Below are 20,130 nucleotides of genomic sequence, written 5' to 3'. Positions count from 1 at the left end.
TGTCTTGTTTCGTTTTGCTGTCTTGTTTAGTTTCGCTGTCTTGTTTTGTTTTGCTGCCTTGTTTTGTTTTGTTGTCTTGTTTTGTTTTGCTGTCTTCTTTTGTTTTGCTGTCTTGTTTTGTTTTGCCGCCTTGTTTTGTTTTGCTGTCTTGTTTTGTTTTGCTGTTTTGTTTAGTTTCGCTCTCTTGTTTTGTTTTGCTGCCTTGTTTGTTTTGCTGTCTTGTTTTGTTTGGTTGTCTTGTTTCGTTTTGCTGTCTTGTTTAGTTTCGCTGTCTTGTTTTGTTTTGCTGCCTTGTTTTTGTTTTGTCTTGTTTCGTTTTGCTGTCTTGTTTAGTTTCGCTGTCTTGTTTTGTTTTGCTGCCTTGTTTTGTTTTGTTGTCTTGTTTCGTTTTGCTGTCTTGTTTAGTTTCGCTGTCTTGTTTTGTTTTGCTGCCTTGTTTTGTTTTGTTGTCTTGTTTCGTTTTGCTGTCTTGTTTAGTTTCGCTGTCTTGTTTTGTTTTGTTGTCTTGTTTAGTTTCGCTGTCTTGTTTTGTTTTGCTGTCTTGTTTGTTTTGCTGCCTTGTTTTGTTTGGTTGTGTGTTTCGTTTTGCTGTCTTGTTTAGTTTCGCTGTCTTGTTTTGTTTTGCTGCCTTGTTTTTGTTTTGTTTTGTTTCGTTTTGCTGTCTCGTTTAGTTTCGCTGTCTTGTTTTGTTTTGCTGCCTTGTTTTGTTGTCTTGTTTCGTGTTGCTGTCTTGTTTAGTTTCGCTGTCTTGTTTTGTTTTGCTGCCTTGTTTTGTTTTGTTGTCTTGTTTCGTTTTGCTGTCTTGTTTAGTTTCGCTGTCTTGTTTTGTTTTGCTGCCTTGTTTTGTTTTGTTGTCTTGTTTTGTTTTGCTGTCTTGTTTTGTTTTGCTGCCTTGTGTTCTTTTGTTGTCTTGTTTGTTTTGCTGTCTTGTATTTTAATGTTATAATGTATATATATTTGATTGGGTGCTTTATTTTGTTTTATTTTGGAGAGAGCTTTTTGAGCCAGGTAAATTTACCTAGTGCATTGCTCAATTCTCCTATAATTGTTTTGTGTAACTGCGCCACTGCCGGTCCCAAGCCCGGAATGCAAAAGGAGGAGGGTAAAAAAAACAGATCATACTGGAAAATCTCAAATAGTCGGTTCTTAGCTTGACTTCGAGAAATTTCCGACAGAAATTAGCTATTTCATCATTGCCATTGTCTTATTCAGCGTCATCATTCCTGCAGGTGAGAAAAAAATGGATTTAAAATCTTGCAAGATTCTTGCAAGATTGATTTATAATCTTGCAAGAATCTTGTACGTTGAATTCAAATCTTGCAAGAATCTTGCAAGATGGATTCAAATCTTGCAAGAATCTTGCAAGATGCTTGCAAGAAGTATGCATTCCCTTGCAAGATTGCTTGCAAGATTCTTGCAAGATTATAAATTCTTCGATCACTAGGGATATCCCAAAACTGAGTCTCTTTTGAAAGTTTTTTTTAATTTACAGGATTTCGAAATCACAAATGAAGCTCAAAAATTGAAAACGTTTCACAAATTTGCTTAAATGATTATAAATATTTGCAAATGCAATATCATTGTTTACAAATTTTTGCAAATGCAACGTAAAAATTTGCAAAGATTTGCAAATCAATGCAAAAATTTGTAAATAACTGCAAAAATAATGCATTATTAAACAATTATTTGTATATGAAATTCATAAAGTTTTGCAAATAATACATTAGTCTATAACTATCGATAGCTAGGGTTGGTTAGCGGTATGTGGTCAGCATTAATATAATGAATGTAGCTATTAGAATGATTAACGAGAGAAAGAAAAACTAATTTGCTGAATCTAATCTTAGTGGGTATTTATTTGGGTCTATTTATTTATTGCTGAATAATCTTCTTGCCATTGAAAGTACTGAGGAGAGGGTTTTGGATAGGAAAAATAAAATGTCCCTAGAAGCAACCTTGTAAAGCGAGACTCTATCTTTGAGGTTGTTTTTGACCACAGATGTCTTGATGTAATCGAAAGTCCAGAATGGTTCGAACGTGAACACTTGTCTCCCGAGAGTTGCCGCTGACAACGTGTACACTCCTAACAATCCCCCAATATCTGAAACAACAAAAAACTTCTTTTTCTATATTTCCTCAGCAATGACACGAGTTGAAGAATTTAAAAACCATTTTTCTTGAAAAACGCAGATTCGGCATTTACCAAACTAATTCTCGCAATTTTCTGCTATTAGGTAGGCAAAAAATTCTCCATATAAAAAGAAACAGGTGCTGTTTTTTCGAGCAGAAATGAGGACAATTTTCATTAGTTGAATCCATACATCCAAAAAACGCCGCATTTTGCAAGTCCTTCTAGCAACCGTTTCAAGGCAGATTAATAACTGTTTGCATAATCAAAACTTAAACTATATAAAAACAACAGAAAAATCAAACATCCAAACATGAAATTATTACAAGCTAGCTTTTCACAATCATTTCTCAAAATCATTTTTCAGGTTGGTGGGGGGATCCTTGCCTCGTCTTCAATAATGTACGTTAAGGCCGTCTTAACATACATTAAAGAAGACGAGGCAAGGAACCCCCTCCCCCACCAAGCTCAAAAAATAAATTTGGGAAATGGTTGTTAACAGCTTGTAAGAATTTTTTTCAATGTCTGAAACTTTACACTACATAATTGCGAATACGTGGTCCTTGATCAGGATGTATATGTTACGTGATTCTTAGAAAATGCGGCAAGTATCGAGAATCTTGCAGCGGCTCAAAAAATAAACCAATTTTGAAGTGACTTTGTCAGAACCCTGGTTGAAACAAGCTGTTGTAATTTTGAAATCAGGCAGTGCATATAGGAAAATAAGGCATTGAAATTAAGTTTTTCGAAGAGATTGTTAAAAAGACTGCTTCAAAATGAATTTAGTTTATTTTAGATAAATCTGATTTAGCATGCCACATATGATGAGAAATGTTTTATATTTCTAAATGACACGATTCAATTGTTAACAGAAAAAATTATAAAGATGTTAATCTCCCTTTAAAAAAAATTGAAGGCTAAGTGTCGTGGTCGATAACACGGGTCAAAAGAATTCAACAAATTGAATTTATATTTAGATTTGGAACTGAAAATATACAAAACTTAGCTCGTAGTCATAGTAATTATCTATGCAAAAATATACAAAGATTTAGATTAGCTAAAAAAAACATTTTACATGATTGACATCTGAACAGATCTTGATTCCGAATCCCTGATGTGATTTTCTATTTTCATCAACATTTCATGAGAATCATGTACGGCCAAGGTACAATCAAGTTCATTAGTTGTAGGTCCGTGGATGTTAGAATCAGGTTTCTGTTGGTGAGAGAATTTCTTCTGACATATGATTGATTGGTCAATACGATAATGATAGCGCCGAAACAAAATTGGAATTAGTTTAGTTTTGTGACCATTATTTAATGACATAGCAACAAAGTTCGTCAGGTAAGTTCTTCTTTTGTTTTTTGAAACTTTAATAATAAACTTCTAAGTTTCTTGACATTTTTTTAAAGCCATCATATCCCCGCTCCTTTTTTAAACAAGTTTGTGGGTATAGATTCTCCAAATCTGTCGTTTTCTGTTTCTTGTTGATGTTCGTGAAGGCTCTGATGTTTCGCGTTGTTGGTGCTTTGCAGATGATGTGGCTGCAGAAGCTTCATCTTGATGTGAGGGTCCCACATCTGTGTTCTGAAGTTGTGGTTCTGATTCAGATATGGTCTCCTCTACTGCTAGTTCAGTTTTCACATTGTCCTCGTCTAGTCTCGGAATTTAGTTGTCGCTCACTGTAATAGTCCAGTTGAGTTTTCGGGGTGTATGAAAACTGTGTCAAAGCTTTTCTTGATGATGAAGGTAGCAGTAACTGTCTTTGTCTTCTCATTGGCCTTGAATAGAATGGGTTCGCAAAAGTCGAAGTCTGCTATTGTTGGTAGTCTCACTCTGCGTCCCAACAGGAATTCAGCTGGAGTTTTGCTCCTCGTTTTATAAGTGTTGCGATGTGTCATCAGCGCCCTTTGCAGGAATGCTCCAAATGACACAATAAGATTGGGACTCTATGCTTGAAGTGCCGGCTTCACATTCCGAACTGCTCTTTCAGCTCGTCCATTCGATCTTGGATGACAGAAAGGTGATTCCAATTTCTTTATTCCCAGTGATTCACACCACTGTTCAAGGTCACCACTTACAAAGTCAGGACCATTATCAGATACAAAAGTTTTGGTATTCCGAATCTTGCAAAGATTTGACTAAGATTTATTTTAACTGTTTCTGATGTTAAAATAAAGCTAACCGCGGGGAAAGCTTCTTTCCAGCCAGAACCCGAGTCAACAAATTCTAAGACAATGCCATGGTCCTTAAATAACCCTAGTCTATGTGGAGCCGTTCCCAAACGTCGAATTCTGGCCACGTAGAGTCTTTTTCTCCCAGGCTAGGCCTGTTTATTTGAGATTTCTTACATTTACTAGCAAAATGCTGAAGCTCTTGGGTAATAACAGGCCTCCATGCTATCATTCTGACTGATGCCTCAGTTGCATTCTTCCCAGGATCTTTCTTGTGCACTTTTGCCAAAACCAAGTGTCGTAGTTTGGGTGGAATGAAAGGAACAACACCACTGAAGATGATTCCATTATATATAGTCAGTGCATGTTTCTGTTGTTCGAATTCTTTTTTTCGCTTCTGAACATGGTTTGCAGTTCCGCTTTCGCCTTTGTCAAAATCCCTTCTGTTCAAAGCATCTGTATGCGGTATCCGCTCTCCTGCTGTCCATTTCAACACATAGTCGCAACCCATTAGAGCTATTGCCCATCTTGTGATTCCAGCTGATGCTGTCATCGGGATTTCCTCGTCTGTTGCAAAGAGATATTTGAGTGGTTTGTTGTCCGTCTGTAGGTAAATAATCTTACAAGAAGGAATTGCTTGAATCTTGCGACCACAAACACAATTGCCAGTGCTTCCCGCTCTATTATCAAATAGTTTTGCTCAGCTGAAGTCAACTTTCGCAATACATTTATAGCTGGATGTCCTTCCTGAAAAAGAACCCCGCCAATGGTATTTTCCAAAGCAACAGTAGTAACTATTGCTTTTTTTGTAAAATGTATGGCTGTACAATAGCTTTATTTTGAGTTAGCACAGAATTCAATTTCTGCGTCTTCAAGGGCTTTTTATTGCATTTCGATCCATGAGAAATCACCATTTCTCATGTTAATTAAATGTAGCATTTTTGATGCAAAATCATGAATCATTTTTGCGTAACAATTTGCCAGCCCAACAAACGATTCCAGTTCTTTGTTGTTAGTTGGTGCTTTTGCGTTTTTATTTTTTCAAAATGTTTGGGATCTGCTGCTTCTCCCTCCTTTGAAATGGAGTATCCTAAAAAGCTAACTCTATCGACTGGTTTTGAGTTAGATTTTTTCTAATTAATTGTAAAATTTTTCTCTTGTAGTCGACTCTTGACTGCAAGCATTCTCTTGTCGAACTGCTCCCTGGTAGTTCCATACACCAACACATCGTCTTGAACAATCACAAGGCACTTGATTCCTTTGAGTGTTGATTCGATGCAATTTTGGAAGATTGAGCCAAAGTTTTATAATCCTTGAGGTAGTCGCCAAATTTTGATCAGTCACAGATGTGTTGATTGTGCATATATCTTTTGCTTCTTCTTCAATTTCAATTTGATAGTAGGCATCTGAAAGGTCAATTTTGCCAAAGAATGAGGCCCTATGTAGGTTGCGGATGCTCGTCTCCATGCCTGGTTTTGGGTAGTCCTCATTCATGACGTTGCCCTTGATATGTACTTTTAGGTCCGCACAAAGTCTCAATTCTCCATTCTTCTGTCTCGGCCACACCACTGGAGATATATTGCTGACTCCTCTTGGATGTAACGGTTCAAGGAGGCCCTGTCTGACCATCTGCTCCAGCTTCTCTGTGACTTTGTCTTGATGAGGCAGAGGTATTTTTCTGGCTTTGCGGAACGTTGCCTGTGATTTTGGTATCAGCTTCACAAAAGTTTTGTAATCCTTCTCAGCAGGTAGCTGTTTGGTAGTAATGTTGTTCACACCGTGCTTGGGTACAAAGTTTCTACCAAGTAGTCCAAATTCTTTATCAGACTGGGCAACTGCTAATTGTTTTTGTGTGAGCCTGATTGTGTTCCACTCAGCGTCACAGGTAGGTGATCCCAGAGGTGTTAAATGGTGACCATCATAAGCTTCGAGATGTCTGATCTTACCATCTGAGATTTACTAAGCTCAGTCCATATTTTTGATGATATCACTGTGCTATCAGCACCTGTGTCAACCTGCATTTCTACTTTGCATTTTTTTACTGAGATATATTCCCAAGCCGCAGACATGCTGAAGATTTGTTGTTTAGTATAAAACATTCCCATCTCCGATTGTGGAGATGCTTGCTCTGATGAAATATTTTAGTCTTCGCAGAGATATTCTGTTTATTGTTATTGCATGAGTTTGGTTAGGGTTTGCTTCTACACATTTTTGAGAAGTGTCCCAACTTTTCACAGATGTTGCATTTTTTAATTAACGCTGGACGGGTTCTACTAGAGTTTGGCTTACCTTTACACCTAGTGCACATGTTGTTGCTTTTATTAGCCGTAAAATTTTTCAGTTTGTTTTCGAAAGGTCTTTTTGAAGCTTATTATCTAATGAAGAACTTGCGAAAGCCATTGCATGGCTTCTGAATTGTAAGCTCTCAGTCATTTCAGAAACTGACATTGCTGGTTTTGTTTTAATACCGTCTGGTATCCTAAGTTTTGCTTCAGGGTCCCTCAAACCTGAGAAACTTTATTTTTACCGACTCCTTGTCGGGGTTGGCCGCTGTTTTGGGTTTTTCGAAGTCACAATAGCGTGCTTCCTCTCTAAGACACGCTTGGAAATTGTCTGCCGTTACTACTCTCTCTTTAGGAGAAATATAATTAGGAATCGCCAATCGGATGTCTTTATACGAATCGCCTATCAATTTCCTCGGACCCAATAGGCTCATAAGTTGAATAATTACATCTTGCCCGGACATACTGAGACAGAGATTGGTTACTTTTAGGTCATGTAGAGTACCGTTGGTGTTGATCTTGTTCACGCAGTAGCTGCTTCTTCATTCTGTAGATGCAAAATTTGTTCTGTCTGTAGCGGGTCTCGACACCAATGTCGTGGTCGATAACACGGGTAAAAAGAATTCAATAAGTTGATTTTTAAATTAATTTTGGAACTGTAAATACAAAAATTTAGCTCGTATTTATAGTACTTATCTATGCGAAAATAAACAGAGAAGAATTAGATTAGCTAAAATTATTTTTCATGATTGACATGTGAATAGATCCTAATTGAGAATCCCGGATGTGATTTTCTGTTTTCATCAACATTTCATGAGAATCATATATGGCCTAGGTACACTCAAATTCATTGGTTGGAGGTCGGTGGATGTTAGAATGAGGTTTCTGTTGGTGGGAGAATTTACTTCTGACATATGATTGATAGGTCAATAAGATAATGACAGTGCCGAAACAAAATTGGTATTGAGTTTAGTTTTGTGACTATTACTTATCGACATAGCATTAAATTTCGTCAGGTAAGTTCTTCTTTTGTTCTTTGAGTCTTTAATAAAAAACTTCTAAGTTTCTTGATGTTTATAATCAAATTACGAGGCAGTCATTTCTTCAGCGTGAGCTGTATTCTGTATTTTAATACAAGTGATGATACTTGGTTGATTTGTATCGCTCATCGGCACGTTCAGCAAAAAGTTTCGTTTCCGAACACGTCCGAGTATTCTGTATTTTAATACAAGTGATGATACGTGGTTGATTTGTATCGCTCATCGGCACGTTCAGCAAAAAGTTTCGTTTCCGAACACGTCCGAGCAATCAAAATGGTAAGGCTTAATTGATTCTTCGAATCTTTTCCGTCCGTCCCCCCTTACGTTTTCACTCCCAAGTAACAAAGCACGTGCCAATACATAGTAGATCATTACGTAAAAATAAAGCACCCAATTTAAACGAAAAAGACCCGATTTTCCTCTTTATCTTGAAGATGCAAAAAAGTGTATTTCTAACTGTCACTTTTCCAGTTCTCTTAATTGAATCATCAATTTCCAACACTGCTTCTGCTTCAACAAGCAAACAGTAGTTCAGTAGATAAGTGCTCTATAACTGGGAGGCGCATAAAGGTACTGGGGGGCACAAACAGAAAAGGGGTTTTTCCCATCAAACCCCCCTCCAGCTTAGTGGTATTATAACCTATACCCCCCTCCCCGACCATGGTAACTATACCATAATGAGGGGGCTATAATTTCGTTTCGCGCGGGGGGCTATAATGGGAAAGACCCCGGAAAAGTTTCCAATAGGTTAATGTTTTACTTTCGACTTGAGATTGTAAAATATATGGTCCTATTCTATACTGAGGGGGTGGTATCCAACACCAGTCAGTTAACGATGAAAGCAGCGTGGGGGACCAGTTTGAAGAGCGTGTTGAACAAAATATCCTGAAAATTGGTTTCCCAGTTGTTGTCGGACAACATTCCTTCTGCTCCTCATGGGTTGCAGAACTTGACCTCTTTGTGAGGTGCCCACTTTTTAATGTTCAGGTCAATATAACACAATTTGTTCAATTTTCTGCCCTCAGTCGTAAAATTCTCCCATTTTTTCAATTCTGTCGCGTTATTGTAGATTTGTTGATAAGTTATTGGTCCTAGCTTGCTGGGATTTCGTGGTTGGGTTTCTTTGGTAACAATTATATAAAGAAACGTTCCACATGCAATGAACAAGAATACTTTTCTAAGGGAATCTTTCATAACAGTAAGTTCTTAGTTTATTTAGATATTGAGTTCCCGCCTTAAATAATTTGTCAATCATAACATTTTTAATGCAAAAATAACCAAAAACAGCGTCTTTACCTCCTAAAGTAAATATCGGATTACAAAGGGTATAACAATAATCAGTAATTATTTCTGTAAGATAATTGGGATCCCCTTTTGTGCCCCCCCCCCCTCCCAGGAACCCCACTGCCATAAATTTACACAATGATTTACTATGTAATGGCACGTTATCTGTGACTGGTAAGGTCTATGTGGAGACGTTCCCAAACGTCGAATTCTGGCCACGTAGAGTCTTTCTCCCAGGCTAGTCCTGTTTATTTGAGATTTCTTACATTTACTAGCAAAATGCTGAAGCTCTTGGGTAATAACAGGCCTCCATGCTATCATTCTGACTGATGCCTCAGTTGCATTCTTCCCAGGATCTTTCTTGTGCACTTTTGCCAAAACCAAGTGTCGTAGTTTGGGTGGAATGAAAGGAACAACACCACTGAAGATGATTCCATTATATATAGTCAGTGCATGTTTCTGTTGTTCGAATTCTTTTTTTCGCTTCTGAACATGGTTTGCAGTTCCGCTTTCGCCTTTGTCAAAATCCATTCTGTTCAAAGCATCTGTATGCGGTATCCGCTCTCCTGCTGTCCATTTCAACACATAGTCGCAACCCAAAAGAGCTATTGCCCATCTTGTGATTCCAGCTGATGCTGTCATCGGGATCTCCTCGTCTGTTGCAAAGAGATATTTGAGTGGTTTGTTGTCCGTCTGTAGGTAAATAATCTTACAAGAAGGAATTGCTTCAATCTTGCCACCACAAACACAATTGCCAGTGCTTCCCGCTCTATTATCAAATAGTTTTGCTCAGCTGGAATGTATTTGCTTTCGCAATACATTTATAGCTGGATGTCCTTCTTGAAAAAGAACCCCGCCAATGGTATTTTCCAAAGCAACAGTAGTAACTATTGCTTTTTTTGTAAAATATATGGCTGTACAATAGCTGTATTTTGAGTTAGCATAGAATTCAATTTCTGCGTCTTCAAGGGCTTTTTATTGCATTTCGATCCATGAGAAATCACCATTTCTCATGTTAATTAAATGTAGCATTTTTGATGCAAAATCATGAATCATTTTTGCGTAACAATTTGCCAGCCCAACAAACGATTCCAGTTCTTTGTTGTTAGTTGGTGCTTTTGTGTTTTTATTTTTTCAAAATGTTTGGGATCTGCTGCTTTTCCCTCCTTTGAAATGGAGTATCCGAAAAAGCTAACTCTATCGACTGGTTTTGAGTTAGATTTTTTCTAATTAATTGTAAAATTTTTCTCTTGTAGTCGACTCTTGACTGCAAGCATTCTCTTGTCGAACTGCTCCCTGGTAGTTCCATACACCAACACATCGTCTTGAACAATCACAAGGCACTTGATTCCTTTGAGTGTTGATTCGATGCAATTTTGGAAGATTGAGCCAAAGTTTTATAATCCTTGAGGTAGTCGCCAAATTTTGATCAGTCACTGAGATGTGTTGATTGTGCATATATCTTTTGCTTCTTCTTCAAGTTCAATTTGATAGTAGGCATCTGAAAGGTCAATTTTGCCAAAGAATGAGGCCCTATGTAGTTTGCGGATGCTCGTCTCCATGCCTGGTTTTGGGTAGTCCTCATTCATGACGTTGCCCTTGATATGTACTTTTAGGTCCACACAAAGTCTCAATTCTCCAATCTTCTGTCTCGGCCACACCACTGGAGATATATTGCTGACTCCTCTTGGATGTAACGGTTCAAGGATGCCCTGTCTGACCATCTGCTCCAGCTTCTCTGTGACTTCGTCTTGATGAGGCAGAGGTATTTTTCTGGCTTTGCGGAACGTTGGCTGTGATTTTGGTATCAGCTTCACAAAAGTTTTGTAACCCTTCTCAGCAGGTAGCTGTTTGGTAGTAATGTTGTTCACAACGTGCTTGGGTACAAAGTTTCTACCAAGTAGTCCAAATTCTTTATCAGACTGGGCAACTGCTAATTGTTTTTGTGTGAGCCTGATTGTGTTCCACTCAGCGTCACAGGTAGGTGATCCCAGAGGTGTTAATTGGTGACCATCATACGCTTCGAGATGTCTGATCTTACCATCTGAGATTTACTAAACTCAGTCCATATTTTTGATGATATCACTGTGCTATCTGCACCTGTGTCAACCTGCATTTCTACTTTGCATTTTTTTACTGAGATATATTCCCAAGCCGCAGACATGGTGAAGATTTGTTGTTTAGCATAAAACATTCCCATCTCCGATTGTGGAGATGCTTGCTCTGATGAAATATTTTAGTCTTCGCAGAGATATTCTGTTTATTGTTATTACATGAGTTTGGTTAGGGTTTGCTTCTACACATTTTTGAGAAGTGTCCCAACTTTTCACAGATGTTGCATTTTTTAATTAACGCTGGACGGGTTCTACTAGAGTTTGGCTTACCTTTACACCTAGTGCACATGTTGTTGCTTTTATTAGCCGCAAAATTTTTCAGTTTGTTTTCGAAAGGTCTTTTTGAAGCTTATTATCTAATGAAGAACTTGCGAAAGCCATTGCATGGCTTCTGAACTGTAAGCTCTCAGTCATTTCAGAAACTGATATTGCTGGTTTTGTTTTAATACCGTCTGGTATCCTAAGTTTTGCTTCAGGGTCCCTTAAACCTGAGAAACTTTATTCTTACCGACTCCTTGTCGGGGTTGGCCGCTGTTTTGGGTTTTTCGAAGTCACAATAGCGTGCTTCCTCTCTAAGACACGCTTGGAAATTGTCTGCCGTTACTACTCTCTCTTTAGGAGAAATATAATTAGGAATCGCCAATCGGATGTCTTTATACGGATCGCCTATCAATTTCCTCGGACCCATTAGGCTCATAAGTTGAATAATTACATCTTGCCCGGACATACTGAGACAGAGATTGGTTACTTTTAGGTCATGTAGAGTACCGTTGGTGTTGATCTTGTCCACGCAGTAGCTGCTTCTTCATTCTGTAGATGCAAAATTTTTTCTGTCTGTAGCTGGTCTCGACACCAATGTCGTGGTCGATAACACGGGTAAAAAGAATTCAATTCGAGTGTTGATTAGATGCAATTTTGGAAGATTGAGCCAAAGTTTTATAATCCTTGAGGTAGTCGCCAAATTTTGATCAGTCACTGAGATGTGTTGATTGTGCATATATCTTTTGCTTCTTCTTCAAGTTCAATTTGATAGTAGGCATCTGAAAGGTCAATTTTGCCAAAGAATGAGGCCCTATGTAGGTTGCGGATGCTCGTCTCCATGCCTGGTTTTGGGTAGTCCTCATTCATGACGTTGCCCTTGATATGTACTTTTAGGTCCACACAAAGTCTCAATTCTCCAATCTTCTGTCTCGGCCACACCACTGGAGATATATTGCTGACTCCTCTTGGATGTAACGGTTCAAGGATGCCCTGTCTGACCATCTGCTCCAGCTTCTCTGTGACTTCGTCTTGATGAGGCAGAGGTATTTTTCTGGCTTTGCGGAACGTTGGCTGTGATTTTGGTATCAGCTTCACAAAAGTTTTGTAACCCTTCTCAGCAGGTAGCTGTTTGGTAGTAATGTTGTTCACAACGTGCTTGGGTACAAAGTTTCTACCAAGTAGTCCAAATTCTTTATCAGACTGGGCAACTGCTAATTGTTTTTGTGTGAGCCTGATTGTGTTCCACTCAGCGTCACAGGTAGGTGATCCCAGAGGTGTTAATTGGTGACCATCATACGCTTCGAGATGTCTGATCTTACCATCTGAGATTTACTAAACTCAGTCCATATTTTTGATGATATCACTGTGCTATCTGCACCTGTGTCAACCTGCATTTCTACTTTGCATTTTTTTACTGAGATATATTCCCAAGCCGCAGACATGGTGAAGATTTGTTGTTTAGCATAAAACATTCCCATCTCCGATTGTGGAGATGCTTGCTCTGATGAAATATTTTAATCTTCGCAGAGATATTCTGTTTATTGTTATTACATGAGTTTGGTTAGGGTTTGCTTCTACTCATTTTTGAGAAGTGTCCCAACTTCTCACAGATGTTGCATTTTAGTTAACGCTGGACGGGTTCTACTAGAGTTTGGCTTACCTTTACACCTAGTGCACATGTTGTTGCTTTTATTAGCCGTAAAATTTTTCAGTTTGTTTTCGAAAGGTCTTTTTGAAGCTTATTATCTAATGAAGAACTTGCGAAAGCCATTGCATGGCTTCTGAACTGTAAGCTCTCAGTCATTTCAGAAACTGATATTGCTGGTTTTGTTTTAATACCGTCTGGTATCCTAAGTTTTGCTTCAGGGTCCCTTAAACCTGAGAAACTTTATTTTTACCGACTCCTTGTCGGGGTTGGCCGCTGTTTTGGGTTTTTCGAAGTCACAATAGCGTGCTTCCTCTCTAAGACACGCTTGGAAATTGTCTGCCGTTACTACTCTCTCTTTAGGAGAAATATAATTAGGAATCGCCAATCGGATGTCTTTATACGGATCGCCTATCAATTTCCTCGGACCCATTAGGCTCATAAGTTGAATAATTACATCTTGCCCGGACATACTGAGACAGAGATTGGTTACTTTTAGGTCATGTAGAGTACCGTTGGTGTTGATCTTGTCCACGCAGTAGCTGCTTCTTCATTCTGTAGATGCAAAATTTTTTCTGTCTGTAGCTGGTCTCGACCCCAATGTCGTGGTCGATAACACGGGTAAAAAGAATTCAATAAGTTGAATTTTAAATTAATTTTGGAACTGTAAATATAAAAATTTAGCTCGTATTTATAGTACTTATCTATGCGAAAACATACAGAGAAGAATTAGATTAGCTAAAATTATTTTTCATGATTGACATGTGAATAGATCTTAATTGAGAATCCCGGATGTGATTTTCTGTTTTCATCAACATTTCATGAGAATCATATATGGCCTAGGTACACTCAAATTCATTGGTTGGAGGTCGGTGGATCTTAGAATGAGGTTTCTGTTGGTGGGAGAATTTACTTCTGACATATGATTGATAGGTCAATAAGATAATGATAGTGCCGAAACAAAATTGGTATTGAGTTTAGTTTTGTGACTATTACTTATCGACATAGCAACAAAGTTCGTCAGGTAAGTTCTTCTTTTGTTCTTTGAAATGCTAATAAAGAAAACTTCTAAGTTTCTTGATGTTTCTTGGAAACCATCACACTAAGTCCATAATCAAATTACAAGGCAGTCATTTCTTCAGCGTGAGCAGTATTCTGTATTTCAACACAAGAGATGACACTTGGTTGATTTGTATCGCTTATCGACACGATCAGCAGAAAGATTCTTTTCCAAACACATCCGAGAAATCAAAATGGCAAGGCTTAACTGATTCTTGGGATCTTTTCCGTCCCCCCGTACGTTTTCACACCCAAGTAACAGAGCACGTGCCATTACATAGTAGATCATTACGTAAAAATAAGGCACCCAATATAAACGAAAAAGACCCGATTTTCCCCTTTATCTTGAAGATGCAAAAAAAGTACTTCTGTCACTTTTCCAGTTCTCTTAATTGAATCAACAATTTCCAACACTGCTTCTGCTTCAACAAGCAAACAGTAGTTCAGTAGATAAGTGCTCTATAACTGGGAGGCGCATAACGTACCGGGGGCGGGGGCACAAACAGAAAAAGGGTCTTTCACATCATACCCCCCCCCCCTCCAGCTTAGTGGTCATATAACCTATCGCCCCCTCCCCGATCATGGTAACTATACCATAATGAGGGGCTATAATTTCGATTCGTGGGGGGGGGGGGGCATAACGGGAAAGACCCGGAAAAGTTTCCAATAGGTTAATGTTATTCTTTCGACTTGAGATTGTAAAATATATGGTCCTAGCCTATACTGAGGGGGGTGTTATCCAACACCAGTCAGAGTCAGTTACCGATGAAAGCAGCGTGGGGGACCAGTTTGAAGAGCGTGTTGAACAAAATATCCTGAAAATTGGTTTCCCAGTTGTTGTCGGACAACATTCCTTCTGCTCCTGATGGGTTGCAGAACTTGACCTCTTTGTCAGGTGCCCACTTTTTAATGTTCAAGTCAATATAACACAATTTGTTCAATATTCTGTCCTCAACTGTGAAGTTATCCCATTTTTTCAATTCTGTCGCGTTATTGTAGATTTGTTGATAAGTTATTGGTCCTGACTTAGAGATTCGCTTGCTGGGATTTCTTGGTTGGGTTTCTTTGGTAACAATTATATAAAGAAAAATTCCACATGCCATGAATAAGAATGCTTTTCTAAGGGAATCTTTCATAACAGTAAGTCCTTAGTTTATTTAGATTTTGAGTTCCCGCCTTAAATAATTTGTCAATCATAACATTTTTAATGCAAAAATAACCAAAAACAGCGTCTTTACCTCCTAAAGTAAATATCGGTTTACAAAGGGTATAACAATAATCAGTAATTATTTCTGTAAGATACTTGGGATCCCCTTTTGTGCCCCCCCCCCCCCCCAGGAACCCCACTGCCATAAATTTACACAATGATTTACTATGTAATGGCACGTGATCTGTGACTGGTAAGGGGGCTATAACTGGGGGCGCAAAACGTAATGGAGGCAAAAACAGAAAAGATCTGACTATCTTTTTCCACTATCCGGTTGTAGAAAAAAGATTTCACGGTGGCGTAAGTTATGCAACTGTTACGCAATCGCGACAAGAGTTGATTAAAAACTTAATCACATGGTTGTTGTTGCTCTATAGAACTTTTTCAGCAATTCGGCTTTGCCTCGGAGTTATATAAATTCTCAATGGTGACAACAACATTGTGGTAAAATTCATATCCAGTTCTCAATGAGATGAGAATTTGGAACTTCGTAACAGCCCGACACTTTTGTGAAGCTAATTTGGCTCATTGATATCTTGTGTAGCAAACCACCATAAACGTTACAAAGAAAGGGTACCAAATTTCAAAAAACTGAATAGACAGTTGAAAAAAATTAACTACTTGGATCTATTCTGTTTTAGTGGAAACAAAGGGCCTGTAAATGGAAACAGAAAAGATCCTTTTTGGGTTTTACTAAACAATGCTATGTTTCTTGCACGGTTTACATGTGCAACAGAAGAATTATATGCTTTTAAAAACGTTTCTAAAATTTTCAATTATTGTAGCATCTTTTATATGGTACATGACAATTGTTTTGGTATAAAAACAAACAATAAGTTCTACTGTTTTCACGTTACTTGAACCAACAACCTTGCTTGTGAAACCGACTCTGTTTGCCTACTCTATCTAATTTGTTTAATAGAGATTTTGTTTAATTAATTCTTTTCAGTTTTTTTTTCAGTGTAATTTTTTTGTGAGGAGGTGATTGATCTCTCAGCAAAATATTTCTCCCGAAGAAGCAAAGGTCTCTGGCGCAAGTCTAAAATTACAATTGTCGTAGAGAAAAAAGTCAAACTCACAGTTGCATGTACATAAGATGGAAAATCAAAAAGGAATATCACTAATGCTTTCTTGATACCATAAAATGGAAACCATTTTTCAAGATATTGAAAAAACTTCAGATTCATTTTCGTATTTTATCTTCATTCTCTTGAAATTTTATAATTGAATTGGCAAAAAACGCAAAAAACAATAAGTCAAAATTCTAAATTCAGGGATCTAAATTCTTAAAAAAGTCTCATAAATTTTGAGAAAAAATTGCTGATCAGTAAGATACTCAAAAGTGAGCCAAAGATTGATTTTTATAAAATAGTGGACATTAAATTTATTGAAGGACATTGACCTAAGTTGGCATATTTCTGCCTATTGTAAGAAAGAAGAATTTATTGGAAAGCAAGTGTTTTGTGAAATATTTTTGCAAATCCTTTTTTTCCAACTGTTTTCACCCTAATGGTCCCAAAACACGTTGTGGGAATCCGATGTTGGCCTTTGCGGTATCTTTGGTGAAGAAAAAAGTTTACATAAGCCAGCCTCCAGAATAGATATAATTCTCGTTCGTGAAACCGAGTCTAATCGTCTACTCTCTTCTCTCTGTTTTGTCTAAAAATGATTTTGTTTAAGCAATTGTTTTCTGTTTTCTTTATTCAGTGAAATCATTTTTGTGAGGAGGTCTTTCATCTCACAGTCAATTATTTTTACCGGAAAATTAGTGTTTTCCAACGCAAGTCTAAAATTCCAATTTTTGTAGGGCAAATTTCAATCAAACTCAGTATTACATGCACATGAGATGGAAAATCAATAAGAAAAATGAACATTGCATTCTTGCTACAAAAAAAACGAAAATCACTTTTTAAGATACAGAAGACTTTTCAAGTTTTTATTTTTACTTTTTCTTCAATCCCGTGAACTTTGACAATTGAGTTGACAAAAAAGCAATCAGACAATCACTTAAAAAGTAGACATGTCATAACTATTAGTTCGGGGATCAATTTAAAAGATAAATGCACATTTTTAATTCCTTCGCGCCTTTCTTTGAAAATTCTCAGAGGTTTTGTGAAAAAACATGCTGATCCTCTGTGTACCTAAAATTATCCAACAATCAATTATAATCATATCATTCAGTGGACATTAAGTTCATTAAAAGTCCTTGTCTCCAGATGCTATATTTCAATTTACTGGTCCCAACAAATGTTTTAGGAACCTGTTATTGTTTTTTACGGTATCTTTTTTGTAGAAAAAGGTATACGTAAATCAACCATTAGAAAACGTAGGACCCTCGTTCGTGAAACCGAATCTAATTGCCTACTCTATTTATTAAATAATTTTGTTAAGTAAATATTTTTTGTTTTGTTTTTCAGAGCAAATCATTTTGTGAGGAGGTGTTTCATCTCTCAGCAAACTATTTCCCCCTGAAGATTAGTGTTTGTCGACGCAATTCTATAATTCCATTTTTCGTAGCAAAAAATTCAATCAAACACAGAATTGCACGTATATGAGATAAGAAAATCAATGAAAAATATGATCAATGCATTCTCGCTACCATAAAACAAAAATGATTTCTCAAGATTTGGAAAATTTGTCAAATTTGTTTTTATTTTTTCCTCAGTCCCGTGAGCTTTGACAATTGATTTGACAAAAAGGCATGAAGACAATCAGATAAAGAAACTGACAAGACAAAACTCTTAATTCGGGGATCAATTTAAAAGATAAATGTATATTTTTAATTCCCTTGCCCCATTCTTTGAAAATTCTCATAAAGTTTGTGAAAAAACATGCAGATCCTCCATTTACTTAAAACTGATCCAACGATCAATTATAATAATATCATAAAGTAGAAATTGAGTTCATTGAAAGTCCTTGTCCTCAGATGCAAAATTTCAAATTCCTGGTCCCAAAAAATGTTTTGGGGACCTGTTATTATTTTTTACGGTATCTTTTTGTAGAAATGTGTTTGCGTAAATCAACCATTAGCAGACGTAGGACCCTCGTTCGTGAAACCGAATCTAATTGCCTACTCTATTTATTAAATGATTTTGTTTAAGTAATTATTTTTTGTTTTGTTTTTCAGAGCAAATCATTTTGTGAGGAGGTGTTTCATCTCTCAGCAAACTGTTTCCCCCGGAAGTTTAGTGTTTGTCGACGCAATTCTATGATTCCATTTTTCGTAGCAGAAAAATCAATCAAACACAGTATTGCACGTACATAAGATTGGAAAATCAATGAAATTTATGATCAATGCATTCTCGCTACCATAAAACAAAAATGATTTCTCAAGATATGGAAAATTTTTCAAATTTGTTTTTATTTTTTCCTCAGTCCCGTGACAATTGACTTGACAAAAAAGCAATAAGACAATCACTTAAAAAGTAGACATGTCATAACTATTAGTTCGGGGATCAATTTAAAAGATAAATGCATATTTTTAATTCCTTCGCGCCTTTCTTTGAAAATTCTCAGAGGTTTTGTGAAAAAACATGCTGATCCTCTGTGTACCTAAAATTATTCAACAATCAATTATAATCATATCATTCAGTGGACATTAAGTTCATTAAAAGTCCTTGTTTCCAGATGCTATATTTCAATTTACTGGTCCCAACAAATGTTTTGGCGACCTGTTATTATTTTTTACGGTATCTTTTTGTAGAAATGTATTTACGTAAATCAACCATTAGAAAAAGTAGGAACCTTGTTCACGAAACCGAATTTACTCGTCTACTTTATCTATTTTGTTTTATAAATAATTAGTCGAAGTAATTTTTTTCTGTTTTCTTTTTCAGAATGTGAAGGGGTTGTTTCACCTCTGAGCAAATTTTTTCTCCCAGAAAACTGGTGTTTTTGACGCAACCTAAAATTTCTATTTTTGTAGAAAAAAATGTAGTCAAACTCAGTATGGCTCATACATGAGATGGGAAATCAGCAAGGAATATGATCAATGCATTCTTGATACCATAAAATGAAGTTCAGTTTTCAAGATATTGAAAAATTTTCAAATTCATTTTTGTTTCTTTCTTCATTCCTGTGAACTTTGACTATTGAATTGACAAAAAACGCCGAAAAGCAATCAGTTAAAAACCCGACAAGACAAAACTCTCGGAACAAAAATCGCGGATGAATTTAAAAGATAAATGCATGTTTTTATTTCCTTTGCATGTCTTTAGGTACTCAAAAGTGAGCCGGGGGTTGATTTTTATCATACAGTTGACATGAAGTTCATTGAAGGACCTCAGATGCTGTTTTTCGGCCTATTGTAAGAAAGGAGAGGATATTTGAAAACGTGCCCCTTTCGATATATTTTTGCCTTTAGTTACCCGGACTGCGCTTAATTATTTTTTCAGCGCTGAATCATGATGACTTTTATTCTGAAGAATTTTGGACTGCCCAGTACTTTGATCATGTCAAAATTTACCATGATCATGAAAAAAAATCAGAACAAAAATAGATTCTCTGAAATTGAGCTGCGCTGCAGGATAAATTCAGACTGTAATTGGGCTTCGCAGAGCAAGTTTTCAGACTGAAAAAAAAGAGCTCAGAAGAAAAATCAGAAAGTAAATATTCTGAATTTACTATGCATTCAGGACAAATGTAACAAAAACGAAAAATCATTCTAGTTCAGTTCTATTTTTTCTGTTGTTCTTCATGGAAAGGGTGTCCGCGTGAACTGACAAGGTGGCGAGCCAGCTCCGCATCTGGGATAAGGAAGGACACTTCAGGGAAAGGGTGTCCGCGTGAACTGACAAGGTGGCGAGCCAGCTCCACATCTGGGATAAGGAAGGACACTTCAGGGAAAGGGTGTCCGCGTGAACTGACAAGGTGGCGAGCCAGCTCCACATCTGGGATAAGGAAGGACACTTCAGGGAAAGGGTGTCCGCGTAAACTG

General features: G+C 37.2%; 1 protein-coding gene across 1 annotated transcript; it reads right to left on the bottom strand.

The window, feature by feature from the left end:
- Positions 1-1,955: 1,955 nt before the first annotated feature.
- On the bottom strand, positions 1,956-15,208 carry LOC142356230 (uncharacterized; the record flags this gene model as incomplete). The annotated part of the gene is made up of 2 exons (XM_075408184.1): positions 14,751-15,208; positions 1,956-2,101 (listed from the first exon to the last, which is right to left on the bottom strand). Coding segments are annotated over exons 1-2 (519 nt in total), but the record flags the coding sequence as incomplete, so codon positions are not given.
- Positions 15,209-20,130: the final 4,922 nt, after the last annotated feature.

This window comes from Convolutriloba macropyga, unplaced genomic scaffold (assembly GCF_964194025.1).
Source record: "Convolutriloba macropyga unplaced genomic scaffold, txConMacr16.3 SCAFFOLD_3898, whole genome shotgun sequence".
Classification (NCBI taxonomy): domain Eukaryota; kingdom Metazoa; phylum Xenacoelomorpha; order Acoela; family Convolutidae; genus Convolutriloba; species Convolutriloba macropyga.
The sequence above is the reverse complement of the archived record's forward strand: the minus strand, read 5'-3'. Positions and strand labels throughout refer to the sequence as shown.